Below are 15,653 nucleotides of genomic sequence, written 5' to 3'. Positions count from 1 at the left end.
TTAAGAGCCTTTTACTAATTTAGGTTTCATAACTTTACATATTCAGCACTTACCATGTGCTTAGAAATTGATATTTATGTTTAGAAAAAATACATTAATAGTGTTAGATTAAATTGTAATAATTTCAATATATATTATTGTAATTCTCAATTTGTTTTAATAGTAATATCTGTTATTGAACATAGACACTTTCCTTTTGCTAACTACAATGTTGCATCAGTTATTAACTTCTCACTTGCCACTTTGAACAAGTCATGCACACTAAAGAGATTTTTAAGATTTCTGACATCCAAAGCATATATACTTAGTTAACAAAAGGAATGAGGGGAGAAAGCTTGAGAATGCTTTTGCAAGACTTAACAGTTTTATTTATTTATTAATAGTTATGCCAAGAGTACCTTTAAAGATTATAATTTATATTTTTTAAGACTATGTTAACAGCAATTCTGAAACTAAATTTAGCAAATTTTTTTTTTTTTTTTTTTTTTTTTTTTTTTTTAATTCTATTTCTAATTGTGAAAAACTTTGGAGCTTTTCAGCTGAATGTGCATTAACTGTTATCCCCATAATGGAAAGTTCCTTTTTCTGTCTCAAGGGCACCAGTAATATAAATGAATAATTTTCTTTGAAACAAGTGGAGGAATCAGACAATATGGAACTGTAAATTAATGAAAATAAAGAAGAGCCCTACCTTCTTAATATGCTTTGTTTATGAAACATAGGAAAATTTCTTAAAGGAAAGTTTTTTTCTGATAAAGAGGAAATTGTGATTGTGCTTCTTATGATTAAGATTACTTTAAGTAAAATAATATTTACACTGATTGTGACAGTGTGTAGATCAATTGAAGAAGTACATACACTAAACAAGGAATTACTATATAGCACTATGGAAGTTAAATATACATTCTGGGAAAAAAAAAAAAAAAAAAAAAAAATGATAAAGAATTCAGTTTAGTGAACAATTTTTTCTAAAAGAATAAGATGTTCAGTCTGGTAGACTGATAATTATATGCAATATCCTCTTAGATAAAAGGAGACTTCAGAAATTTAGTAAACCTTGGATCCAATTAGCTCTCTACAGTTAATTTAAATATTTACCTTATATATTGTTTTGTTAACTCTTGTAAATAGGTTTATACATTGGTAACACATGACTATTAAATTATTTCAGGAATTTTACAACGTATACTGGAATATTAATTAAAAGAAACTTTAATAAATACTTCCTATATTTCGGCAATGTCACATCGCCATCTTCATGGGAACATACAACTATGACACGTGCACGCAGGCACTACAAAAAGCAAATGAAGCAGAAGAGAGAGAACTAACGCTGTTCCTAGAATCCTCAAGGTGCCCCCTAGCTGGCTATATTGGGTGTCTTGGCTGTTGGGCTGAAGTTCTCAAGATGCAAGCTTCCCAAATTTTGGGCAGTCTCATGCACCCAAATTTGTTGAGGTTTGGAAAGTTTTTTAGAGCTGAGGCTGATTCCATGAACAATCTTTCATATTTAAATTTGCTGCAGCATAAAGTTTCTTCCAACATATTCTGTGGCGGGTATCCAGAGCATGGTCTTCAAGCCCAATATGGCTGTATTGGTGAAACCGGATGTAGTTTTTGTATTCTGATATCCTGACATTTTGCTGTCTTGCCTGTTTGGCCAAAGTAGGACAGTTTACAGCTGCAAGGGACCTGGTATACTCCAGGTAGGTCTAGGGGAAGTGGCTGGTCTTTGGTGGAGCAGATAAGGGATGCCAATTTCTTATATAATTTGTAACAAGAAGTCAGGTCATATTTTTTTAAAATTTTGGTTAACTTTCAGAGTTGCCCCGGATATAGGGAATGGTGATGGATTTAATATGGTCTTTGTTGTGGAGGTGGGGGGGGGGAGGTTGTGGTTAACTGTTTTTAATATTTTTTGGGGGCTGTAGCCATTGGCTAAGAAATGTGAAGGAATGTTGTTTAGTTCAGTGGTTAGGACATTGTCATCTGAACAGATTAATTTTGCCCTGTTATATAGTTTTTTATAACCCCATATTGTTGTGAGGAGGGGAGGGAGGGGTTGCTGGTGAATGTATCTTCCTGTACGGGCAGGTTTTCTGTAAACAGAGAAAGCCAAGGATCCATCAGACTGGCGACTTTCCAAACCTCAACTAATTTGGGTGCATGAGACTGTCCCAAATTTGGGAAGCTTGCATCTTGAGAACTTCAGCCCATCAGCCAAGACAACCCAATATAGCCTGCTAGGGGGCACCTTTAGGACTCTAGGAACAGCATTAGTTTTTCTCTCTTCTGCCTCATTTGCTTTTTGTAGTGCCTGCATGCATGTGTCATAGTTGTATGTTCCCATGAAAATAGCGATGCGACATTGCCGAAATATAGGAAGTATTTATTAAAGTTTCTTTTAATTAATATTCCAGTATACGTTGTAAATTCCTGAAATAATTTAATAGTCATGTTTTGCTTATTTTATTAAAAATATTTTCTTGTTTTTAATTTGGTTTTGACTCAGTCATTGCACCAGTCTGATATGAACTTATGTAATTTCTCCTTAACATGTATGAATACAACAGTGGATTGGTGTGCATCTGATAGGATTGCATCAATTGTGTTCACTCATAGTACATCAGAAACTTATACTGTTGGCTTGGTTTGTCAAGTAGTTAACATATCCACCTTCAACCAGCATGCTGCAGCTTCAAGTCCTGTGTGGCCATTAGTTGTTGTTATTGTCTTTAGGTGGTTTTTAGATTATGTAAAAATGTATATACAAAATAAAAAAATTATATTAATAAAATTAATGAAAAATAGAAAAAACACAAATGCTCAACCTTGCTATTAATGTACTATTGGTTTATAATCTTTTCATGGATGGGCTAAGGATTTTTTTCTATTTTAATTTTATATCCTCCTGTATATTTTATTGATCCCGTCTCCCCCATAATCTAGATAATCTGCTCTAGAGACCACATATGGAATGCTTATAAGCCAGTTCAAGCTTTTCCATAAGCAGGACAGTGAAATTCATCTCCCACCTAAAGACAGTTACAAACATCCCTACCTGCTCCAGGATTCAAACCTGTTGGTTGAAGAATGGATATGCTAGCCCCTCAAACAACCAGGCTTGCATTTATTTGATGCTTATTTTCATTATGTGTGAAAAATTCCTTCATCATCATCATCATCAAATTCCTGCCATGTACCCTCAAGGGGTGTACAGGATATGATAGTACTACATGAAAAAAAATTACATCATTATTAATTTCCTATCTACAATTTTCCTCCAAATCAGTCTGTTACTTGTCAAGACTCCAACATTATCAGATCTTATATTTCTATCGTCTAAGGCACTTTGTACCGTATCAATCCACCTATATCTTGGTCTTCCTCTGGGTCGTTTTGCTGCCAACCTGGCAGAGAACACTTGTTTTGCTAATCTTTCCTCGCCCATTCTGTTTAAGTGACCATACCACCTGAGATTAGCTCTGCTAACGCATTCCTGGATGCTGACAATGTCAAGTTCTTTCCTAATATCCTCATTTTTAATATGATATTGCCATTGATGCCATCTGTTCACGCCTATAATCTTTCTCAGGACTCTCACATCTGTGGTCTCTAGTCTTTGGTCAAGTGTTTTACTTCTGACCCAGCTCTCAGATCCATAAGTTATAACTCATTTTAACACTGTCTTGTATAGAGCTAATTTAGTGTTCCGACTAATTTCTCTCTTATTCCATATGAATTTATTGAATTGACTTCCCACCATACCAGCTTTGCTGATTCTGTTGTCTATTTCTATATTTAATTTACCATCTTCAGTAAAAATCATGCCTAAATAGCTGAAATGTTTTACTTGTTCCACAGGTTCTCCATTCACAACACAGTTGACATTTTCAATGATTCTGCCTATTTTCATTGTCTTTGTCTTTTTATTGCTGACCTTCATACCATATCTATTACAACAGCTATTCAATTTAGTCAAAGAATCTTGCAGACTTGTAGCAGATTTATATAGAAATATAACATCATCTGCATAAAGCAAAGAGCTGACATTAACATCTCCAATTTTGATATCGTGTTTAATACCACTTTCCTTCATAATGTGATCCATATAGATAATGAATAGCAGAGGGGATAATGTACATCCTTGCCTCACACCAGATTTAACATTAAACCATCTTCCAATACTTCAATTCTAACTGCTGACTTACAACTCAAATAAAGACTAAGTATTGCTTGATATAATGCCCCATTGACACCATATAACTGTAGCGTATTGAATAGCTTCTCTCTTGGCACCTTGTCATATGCCTTTTCCAGATCGACAAAACTTAAATACAGATCTTTGTTATATTCCCATGCTTTCTCGACTATTTGTCGTAAAGTGAAGATCTGATCCTGACAGCCTCTATTTGGCCTGAATCCAGCTTGTTCTTTACCAAGCTTTTCCACAATTCTTCTCAACCGTTTCTCAAGTATACTTGCATAGATCTTGCCAGGAACACTCAGTAGGGAAATACCTCTGTAATTCTCACATGCAGTTTTATTTCCCTTTTTATATATGGGTACTATGAGAGCTCTACTCCAGTGATCGGGAATTCGTCCCTCTGTGCAGGCTTTCTGAACTATGCAGTGCAGCCACTGTAAGACTCTTATACCACCATACTTCAGCATTTCTGGTCGAATATCATCTACTCCTGCTGCCTTTCCGCATTTCAAGCCTTTGATGGCTTTTTCTACTTCTAGTATGGATATGTATTTCTGACTGCATGCCTGGTCAGTATTTTTTACCACTGTGCTGTCATCACTGCTTGTTTCATTTAGCAGTTTTTCAAAGTAATTACTCCATACTTCAAGCATATCTTTTTCTCCCGTTTTCATGTCACCTTTATCATCTCTAATTCCTTTTACAGCACTCTTTCCTCCATTTCTAAGCTTGCTTCTTCAACAACCTCCAGAATATTATGCCACCTTCTTGATATTTATTTTCTATATTCTTGCCAAAGTCCTCCCATGACTTTTGTTTAGCTAGTTTTACACAGTGTTTAGCTTTCTTACATTTGTCTCTGTATTCTCTAAGAGTAAAAGCTGACTTATTTGCCAGGAACTTTTGATATGCTTTCTTCTTTTCCTTCACTGCCTCTTTAACTTCCTGTGTCCATCAGGGAGTTCTGATTTTTTTATCCTTGCACACAACCTCACCACATGCCTCTCTGGCAGAATCAATCAATGTTTTCTTCAGAGTTTGCCACTGAATCTCCAAGGTTTGATTCCTGTTCTCAAACTCTTTCATTTTCTTTTCAATAATCTTTGTGTATTTTAGCCTACAGTTCACATCTGAGAGCTGCTCAACTTTTATTTGCTTTAAAACTTTCTTACATGTTATTCTTTTCAATATGAAATTCAATTTTTGTCCTGCTCAAGACTAAATAGTGATCACTTCCAATTTCAAATCCTCTGTACACTCTGGTGTCCTGCACCAGGAAGAAAACATCACTATCAACAATAACATAGTCAATGAGACTTTTCTTATTCCTAGCCTCTTCTCTCCATGTGAATTTGTGCACATTTTTATGTTGGAACATGGTGTTAGTAATAACCAGTCCATGTCCTGAGCAGAAATCCAACAGATATTTGCCATTATTATTAGCTTTGCTCTTTTCTCCAAATTTTCCCAAAATATTTTTGTATGTCTCACAATCATTTCCTACTCTACTATTTAGATCCCCAGCAAGGACCAATTTTTCATTGTGTCAGTTGCTTTTTCTAAAGCCTCAAAAAATTCCTCCACTTTAACTTAGTAGAACCTTCTGTGGGACCATAGGCACAAATAAGTCTCATTGTCCAGTTCCCCATTCTCATATTTGCCCACATAATCCACTGCTTGAGACTGACTGCCATTCAAGAAGATTAGCCTCGTATTTTGTGTTGAATACTATGGCTACTCCTTCTTTTCCTTGATTGTCATTGCCTGAATATAACATTTTGTATTTATTGCTCAGAAAGATCTCACCAGTTTTGGTCTTTTTTGTTTCAGTCACCCCTATTATGTCGATCTGGTACTTATCTAATTCCTCAGCTAGCTCCATTTCTTTGCCATTAAGGCTTCTTACGTTGATAGTACCGATCTTTAACTCTGGTGATGTTGAGTTGGGGTTTATTTTCAGATTTGTTCTAGTAGCTGACTTTTCGCTGTACGCCCTGGTTCCCTGGCGAAAACAACGGGGGCCTTGTTTAACCGGGCGACGCCCCAGCCGGCATGAAATTTTGTCATGTTGTACCATCATTCTATATTTTGGTTTAACCAATACGAATACAATTTGGTCGGCTAAATCCCAAATTGCCAGCCCATCCTCGTCCGTTCAGTATCCAAGTAGATACCCAACAGGGTGCACCACGAGAAAGTGAGGATTGGACATTAGGTCAGAAGCCCTGGTCGGTTCTCCGCATTCCTTTAAAGGCTATGTGGAGGTCTCCTCTCAGTTATACAGCTTTGACCCTTAAGAAAAATTCCTTAAATTTTAAAATGTGATATAGAAAAAAAAAAATCCAATAACTTGAGTGCTTTATAATGGAATAGCAACTAAAATTGGAAAATGAATTGGAATAGCTGCTATTTATAGTTGAAATAATTCTAATTAAAACACTAATTTCATGTGTCAATCTTTTTATAAGGTGTGGAATACATATACAATTTAACTAGAATAGAAGTTATTCCATTTATCTTGAAAAAAATTTAACGGAGGCCACTAAATTTCAGAGAAATTTAGTGGTCTCCATTAAAACTCAGAGACACTACCATGTTGAGTAATAACTAATTAAAATAAACTTAGTTATCCAATGTTTTTTAGCCATATATTTGTAACTAAACTTTCTTGTATGGAATTGAATAAATCTGAAAACGAGATACAATGATTGTGAAAATTTATATATTATCTTTGCACCGTAGTTTTAAAAAGTGCTAACATATACTGTACAAACCTCATATTTTCCAAGTTTGTGATTGTGGACCATGCTATCCGTTTTCTTAATCGCTCTAAAAAGGTCAGATATTACTGATCTATATTATTTTAAAAGTCAAATTTTATTATTAAAATTGCAATGATACTGCTTTTTTAAAAGATTAATACAATTGAAATGGAACAAAATTGTTTTTAGTTTGGATCAGAATATGAGCTCAGTAAAGTTGTAACAGATTTTTGCTTGTGCTAATTTCTTTAATGTACACTTATAAACTATAGGTCATCATCCTTATTAAAAAAATAATAATTTCGTTGATTTTTCTGTAGGTTGAACAGTAGTGTGTGTGTGTGTGTTTTCAAAACAGAGGTTTGACTATGCTCAGGAATTGAGCATATGTGCAGCACATACACATATGTTCAAATTATGCATATTGCACACTAGCTTCACCAAGCAGCACTTAGTTGTCAAAAAATTATGCACAGAAGTGATAAATTATCTCTCTCCCAAAGGAGGTAAATGATTTTTGACTACAGCAAAATGAGTAAACTAGTCTTAAAATACATTTATTCAAGTCATAAGTGCTGACTTGAATTTATCAGTCTGAAATAATGAAGTGAATAATGAAATGAATGTTCATATACTGTCATCAGGATATGAAATGAGCTTAGTTACAATACACTCTAGTATTAGCTTAGTTGGCTGAGTGGATAGTATATATCTGCTCTCCATTTAACAGACTGTGGGTTCTCATTCCCTAGTATATTATTATTATTGAAAAGAATTATAACACTAGAGGAAAACTCACAAAAAACTTTATTAGCATAGAATTTTCACATAAGTAACATAAGCATTGTGAGTACAAGATCACAAAATAGCAATTAAACATTAACAGACGATTTTAAAAAGTGCCACTTAAGTAACTAATGTAAGATAACTATAAAAGGTCAGTAATATCCTAACTTATTTAAAATTCATCTTTTATAGTTTGATTACAGGTACAAAGAGTTTGATACACATTGGGTTAGGCCAAAGTGCAAAAAGCCACTCTGAGAACAGTGGATTTAAGTAATTAGAGATTTTTTCCGAGACATCTTTGATGTATTGGTGATATGGTTGACAACTTCTTGGGAGATTGGTGACAGAGAAACTGGCAATACTGATACTCTTCAATTCTCTGCTCCTAGTTTTGTGAGATATGGGTCAGGAACAGCCTTCATTAAATGTTTCAGTCAATTGTTGCACACAGGAAGTTCTGTTTGTTCATACAAGCCTTCTCAGACCACAGTTATGCCACTTAGACATGCAAAGTGGATTATTTTTCTACTGATTAAATTCCCAGGATATCTCACCTTTTGAGAAACTAATCAGCTCCTGAAGACAAGTCTAAGGTCCAGGCTTCAATCTTTTCTTCCAGCTCCTCCATTGATTACCATAGCAAATTGCATCCTCCTTTGCCTAAAACATTTCAGTTCACATTGCCTTCTGCCAAAAAGATGTCAGAAAAATGTTGAAATGCATGCATACAAAAAAGGCTGCTAGTCCTAATTAATACCTGTTCTTATCATTTATACAGTATAGCTAGCATCTACCCTACAGCAGCATGGAAGCAAGCCAATATACAGAGAGTTCCCAAAAAGATGATGTGGTAAATGCATATCATCAAGCTATCAGCCTATGGCTCTCACCTCAGTTTTGTCCAAAGCAATGGAGAAGGTTATCAATGGTCAACTTCTTTGATACTTGGAAAACTTCCAGCTGAATTAAAGTTGCCAAGAAATTATATTGTTTAATCCTTTATCCAAGAATAAACAAAGGTCATATGAAATATCTTCACAACTAAGCTTCTTGTATATATTGGCCAGCTAATTAGTGATCACCAGTATTTTGCCATCTAGATCTACAGGAGGTCTCCTGATCTATGTCACCCACTTCTGGACTTATGCCACAGAAAGGTTTGGAGAAAGCTGTGCCATTGCACTTAACATCTCGGAGTATCTGGCATCAAGCTTCTCAAATTACCATCATATGGGACTGCCTTCATCCTTTTGTAAGTCAGATTTTTTTGTTAATGCATGTGTCCCTCAGGGCTCTATCATTTCATCCACCTTCTTTCTGATGTATATGAATGACTCGCTCTCATTGACTGCAAACCATATTAATAGTTTTGCCAATGACAGCACTCTACTCATACAACAATCCATGTAGAGCACAAACATCACAGGCTTCTAGATCATCTGTAATAAGGCCATGAACTGGGGCAAGAACAACCTGGTCACCTTCAATGTTTCTAAAACACAATTATGTTTTGTTTTTCATTAAAAAAAAAAAAACACCTCATGTCTTCTCCACTTTTGATAATGCTCAGCTCAATAATCAAGACCAAATCTCTTTTTTCAGATTGACTGTTACTCCTCACCTTTCCTGGCATGATCATACCATTTTTATGCACCCTCAGCTTCCAAAAAACACAGTGGTATGAAACAAGTCAATTTAATAATTGGACAGAGAACTAATGTCCATCATTAGGTCTTAACTGTTCCTCTTTGATTGAAGGTAACCAATTATAAAGTTCACTTAATTTTTCAGGTTTTATTTTATTTTTTATTTTTATTTTATGATGCAACTGCACATTTAGTTTAGTGTGGTGATTTCAGGTAATGCTTAAATTTCATTTAAGCATTTGCTGTATGTTTCCTCTTAAAATTTAATATTTTGTAAAATTTTTCTACTGTTGAAACGTTGAGTGCTGTTTATTTTTTTTTAGGAATGTGAAGCAAATGGAAAAACAAAATTGGAAAGAAAAAAATTAAAGAAACGAAAATTAGAAGATGCAAAAGTTTCAGACAAGGTTAAGGTATGTAATTATACAGATAGACATCCTGTTTTCCTCCTTAATTTACCCAAATATGAACTAACACAGTTTCTTGTTGTCTGAGAAAGAATATTCTGTATATTGAGGAATAACAGGATAAATAGACTTGAAGTCATCAGTCCGCTACACTTTACAGGTAGCCTAGTAGGAAAGAATTTTACACACAAAAGTTTGCATGTGATACTTTTTTGTCAGTTATTATTTTCCTTCCCAAAAGAAAAATTCACTATATACATCAATCCTGTTCTTATAATGAAGTTAATTGAAAATACAGCATTAAAAACTTATTCTCTTAAATTATTTCCGGCATGAATAAAGCAGCAATGAAGAATGGAACATAGGAATACTAATGCAGAAAATAAGCACTGTTAATAGCAAACTTGAAAACCAAAGTACTGCATAGGAAATGCATACTTGGTCAACAACAGAGATTACAAGATTCACTTTTCAAATACACATGGTCTCAGCTCCATCCTTAATAGTGTCCACTTCCACCTTCAGTCTTCAAAACCCCACCTGCTTTTCCTGACAGAAACCCAAATATCAGCATCTATAAGCATTGTTCATCTCAACATCCCCAAATACACACACACACACTTCGATCCTTTCGACTAAAGAGTGGTGTATGTGCATATGTTTGATCTGACATACCATGCCAGTGAGCATTCAACTTAGAATTTCTTGACTCTGATCTTCTTTAAGTGAAAATTCCTCTGTTTACTATGTCAAATACATATACTGTCTATATTGCTCTCCTAGTGTCACCAATCACTTTGAACTCTTTGACTTCCTCTCCTTGAAAGGCAATTTCCTTAAGTCTAACTTTCCTATCAGATATTAAAATAACATCTGAAATGTTATTTTAACATTTCCTTCCGGTGTTCCTTCTCTAATTGCACGGACTAGTTGCGATGCTGAGACATTTGCCATCACAAACAACCTTACTTAAATTGTTCACATGCCCACCAGAGTACTAGATAATCCCAACCTCTCTGAACCTCTTCTTCACTAGTGATCCCTCTAAATATGCTGTGAAGGTTGTATCTCCCTTAGGTTATTCTGAACACAATCTTGTGCTTATCTCTTCCCCCAACTAAGCAACACCCACACAGCCATTCCCAACCAAGTCATTTGACATTATAGCAATGCTAAATGGGATGTCCTCTGAGATTTCTGCAGAGGTCATCCCATTTCTGTGCCTCATTCCCTTCGTTAGACTATTGCTTTTGGCTTTCCAATCAGCATATGCACTGAATGAATCACCTCTCTGGAATGGGTGCATATATTCCCCATTGCTTGCTAAATTCCTGTCCCATAAGTAAGCCTTGGTTCTCCAAAAGATGTGCTAGTAAACATACTACAACTGGCTATCATCAAGAACTCTGCCTTACATCAGAATCTGCAACAGTTACAAGAAAATCATCAATGCATCAAAAACTGATTTTCCATAGAACCAAAATCAGGAAACTCTCATCATACCCAAATGGCAGGTATGCATTTTGGTCTCTTGCCAAAGCAGTTGGCCACAACTTCTTCCCAGTATTGAACCCAGATGCATCATCACCCACAGAAAAAGCCAATCTCCTGGCATCAGTCTTTTCCTCAAATGCCTGTATAGATGGTTTTGATAATCGTCCCATAACCATTCCAAATACCCAATACTCAAAGCCACCTTCATTTTCACCCAAAAAGTTATCAGAAAAATCCTGTCTGAGTTAGATACCAAAAAAGTCCCCTGGTCCCAACAGCATTCCTCCAGTTGTCCTGAAAATTTGTGTTCCAGAGCTGTGCTCCTATTCTATGTTGGCTTACTTCACTGGCATCTACCCTACACTCTGAAAATTAGCCCATGTACAAACTATTCCCAAAAAAAGGGGTAATATCTTTACCATCAATACCCAACCCCTATGCTATCTTGAAATTACTTAACTAACAAATGACCACCAGTATGGATTCTGCCAATGGTGTACAACAGCGAATCTACTAACCTATGTCACCCCTCTATAGATAAGTAGCATGGAATGATTTGGCAAATCACAAGTAGTTGCACTTGATATCTTCAAGGCTTTCAACAAGGTCTGGCACAAGAGCCTATTAAGTAATTTTGCATAATTTGACCTGTCAGGGATACTTCAGGGTCAGAGCTGTATAACTGAGAGGAGACCTCCACATAGCCTTTAAAGGAATGTGGAGAACCGACCAGCGCTTCTGACCTAATGTCCAATCTTCACCTTCTCGTGGTGCACTCTAACAGGGTGCACCACGAGATATGGAATATGGATATAGAACAAACGAGGATGGACTGGCAATTTGGGATTTCGCCAACCAAATTGTATTCTTATTGGCTTAAACCAAAATATAAAATGATGGTTACATGACAGAATTTCATGCTGGGTGGGGCATTGCCCGGTTAAACAAGGTCCCCCTTGTTTTTGCCAGGGAACCAGGGCAAACAGTGAAAAGTCAGCTACTGGAAAAAGTCCAAAAACACATCCCAACTTATCATCACCAGAGTTCAAGATCAGTTCTATTAACATAAGAAAACTGAATGGCAAAGAAATGGAGCTAGTTGAGGAATTGGATAAGTACCAGACATAATGTGGGTGACTGAAACAAAAAAAAAGACAAAAACTGGTGAGATCTTTCTGAGCAATAAATACAAAATGTTATATTCAGGCAATGACAATCAAGAAAAAGGAGTAGCCATAGTATTCAATACTAAATACGAGGCTAATCTTCTTGAATGGCAGGCAGTCTCAAGTAGGGTAATGTGGGCAAATATGTGAATGGGGAACTGGACAATGAGACTTATTTGTGCCTATGGTGTCACAGAAGGTTCTACTAAGGTAGAAGTGGAGGAATTTTTTGATGCTTTAGAAAAAGCAACTGACACAACGAAAAAGGAAAAGTTGGTCCTTGTTGGGGATCTAAATAACAGAGTAGGAAATGATTGTGAGACATACAAAAATATTTTGGGAAAATTTGGAGAAAAGAGCAAAGCTAATAATAATGGCAAATATCTGTTGGATTTCTGCTCAGGACATGGACTGGTTATTACTAACACCATGTTCCAACATAAAAATGTGCACAAATTCACATGGACATGGAGAGAAGAGACAAGGAATGAGAAAAGTCTCATTGACTATGTTATTGTTGATAGTGATGTTTTCTCCCTGGTGCAGGACACCAGAGTGTACAGAGGATTTGAAATTCGAAGTGATCACTATTTAGTCTTGAGCAGGATAAAATTGAATTTCATATTAAAAAGAATGACATGTAAGAAAGTTTTAAAGCGAATAAAAGTTGAGCAGCTCTTAGATATGAACTGTAGACTAAAATACACAAACATTATTCAAGAAAAAATGAAAGAGTTTGAGAACAAGAACCAAACCTTGGAGATTCAGTGGCAAGCCTTGAAGAAAACACTGATTGATTCAGCTAGAGAGGCATGTTGTGAGGTTGTCTGCAAGGATAGAAAAATCAGAATTCTCTGATGGACACAGGAAGTTAAAGAGGCAGTGTAGGAAAAGAAGAAAGCATATCAAAAGTTCTTAACAAATAAGTCAGCTTGTGTTCTTAGAGAATACAGAGACAAATCTAAGAAAGCTAAAACTGTAAAACTAGCTAAACAAAAATTCATGGGATGACTTTGATAAGAACATAGAAAATAAATATCATGAAAGTGGCAAGATATTCTGAAGGTTGTTGAAGAAGCTCAGAAATTGGGGAAAAGAGTGCTGTAAAAGGAATTAGAGATGATAAAGGTGGCATGAAAACTGGAGAAAAAGATATCTTTGAAGTATGGAGTAATTACTTAGAAAAATTTCTAAATGAAACAAGCAGCGACAGCACATTGGTAAAAACAGTCAACATGGATGCAGTCAGGAATACATATCCATACTTGAAGTAGAAAAGACATCAAAGGCCTGAAATGTGGAAAGGCAACAGGAATAGATGATATTTGACCAGAAATGCTCAAGTATTGGGGTATAAAAGTCTTACAGCAGCTGCACTGTATAGAGTTCAGAAGGCCTGGACAGAGGGACGAATTCTGGATGATTGAAGTAGCACTCTCATTGTATCGCTATATAAAAAGGGAAATAAAACTGAATTTGAAAATTACAGAGGTATTTATCTACTGAGTGTTCCTGGTAAGATATACTTCAGAAACAATTGATAAGGATTGTGGAAGAAAAGTTTGGTGAAGAACGAGCTGATTGGGGCCAAATAGAGGCTGTCAGGATCAGATTTTCACTTTATGACAATGGTGCGTTATATCAAGCAATACTTAGTTTTTATTTTAGATGTAAGTCAGCAGTTAGAATTGAAGGAAGTACAAGAAGATGGCTTAATATTAAATCTGTTGTCAGACAAGGATGTGCATTATCCCCTCTGGTATTCATTATCTATATGGATCGCATTATGAAAGAAAATGGTATTAAACCTGATATCAAAATTGGAGATGTTAATGTCAGCTCTTTGCTTTATGTGGGTGATGTTATACTTCTAAATAAATCTCCTAGAAATCTGCAAGATTCCTTGATTAAATTGAATAACTATTGTAATAGATATGGTATGAAAGTCAGCAATAACAAGACAAAGATGATGAAATAGCAAGAAGCATTGAAAATATCAACTGGGTTGTGAACAGAGAACCTGTGGAACAATAAAACAATTCAGCTACTTAGGCATGATTTTTAGTGAAGATGGTAAATTAAATATGGAAATAGACAACAGTATCAACAAAGCTGGTGGGAAGTCAACTGAATAAATTTATATGGAATAAGAGAGAAATTTGTCAAAACACTAAATTAGCTGTATACAAGACAGTGTTCAAACCAATTTTAACTTATGGATCTGAGAGCTGAGGTAGAAGTAAAACACTTGGCCAAAAACTAGAGACCACAGATGAGACTCCTGAGAAATATTATGGGCATGAACAGGTGGCATCATTGGCAATATCATACTAAAAACGAGAATATTAGGAAAGAACTTGGCATTGTTAGTAGAGCTAATCTCAGGTGGTATGGTCACTTAAAGAGAATGAGAGAGGAAAGATTAGCAAAACAAGTGCCCTCTGCCAGGTTGGCAGGAAAAAGACCCAGAGGTCTTTTTCCTGCCAACTTTAATTCTTCGCCAACCAGATGGTTGGCGAAGAATTAAGAGGTCTAGAAAAGCTAACTGCTTATTTACTTCTACTTGGCAATTCACAGTCTATAGGAAGGAGACTCATACAGGAAAGTACATCCATGTTAAATCACATCACCATCCCAGTCCAAAGGCAGGTACCATAAAAACACTAGTTCATAGAGCCCACTCCTTTTGTTCTTTAGAAGAAGAATTACAATATATTAATTCCTCCTTCATAAAAAGAGCTTTAAGTAGTCGTGCTCCAGCATCCTCTTCAAATACAGAAGAACCTACTCATATACCTATCTCCCTATGTACAAGACATTAGCGAACACATAGCTAAAATGTTAAAACAACTAAATATTTGTGTGGTCTTTCGATCCATCAGAAAAATCTCCACATTCCTCATGTCTCCAAAGTACAAGCTCCCACATCTCAGCTATCCAGGTGTTTACCAGATTCCCTGCTCTTGTGGATTATCATATTTCGGACAAACAGGAAGATCTGCTCTGATTGGTTAGAAGAACACAAGTCGTATATCCACTATCTTGAACCTGAACAGGTCTGGACTTGCAGAGCATGCCATCAACACCAGACATAAAGACAAAAGTCAGTTTTTAATGGAACAGCTTTACAAAGAAACATGTGATACGTTACTTCACTCCCCTAACCTAATAGATCTGATGGT

The 15,653-nt window shown here is 35.7% G+C and overlaps 1 protein-coding gene across 2 annotated transcripts in view; it reads left to right on the top strand.

The window, feature by feature from the left end:
- The window catches only part of Kdm5 (Lysine demethylase 5), a 561,081-nt gene that overhangs the window by 508,867 nt on the left and 36,561 nt on the right, over nucleotides 1–15,653 (top strand). For both annotated transcript variants that reach the window (XM_090393222.1, XM_090393221.1), the window contains one exon: nucleotides 9,728–9,817. In XM_090393222.1, the coding sequence (XP_090249348.1) occupies nucleotides 9,728–9,817 (90 nt within the window). The remainder of the gene's footprint in view (nucleotides 1–9,727; nucleotides 9,818–15,653) is intronic.

Source organism: Typopeltis vanoorti, chromosome 5, assembly GCF_054136105.1.
Source record: "Typopeltis vanoorti isolate ZY-2024b chromosome 5, IOZ_Tvanoo_1.0, whole genome shotgun sequence".
NCBI lineage: Eukaryota > Metazoa > Arthropoda > Arachnida > Uropygi > Thelyphonidae > Typopeltis > Typopeltis vanoorti.
The sequence above is the reverse complement of the archived record's forward strand: the minus strand, read 5'-3'. Positions and strand labels throughout refer to the sequence as shown.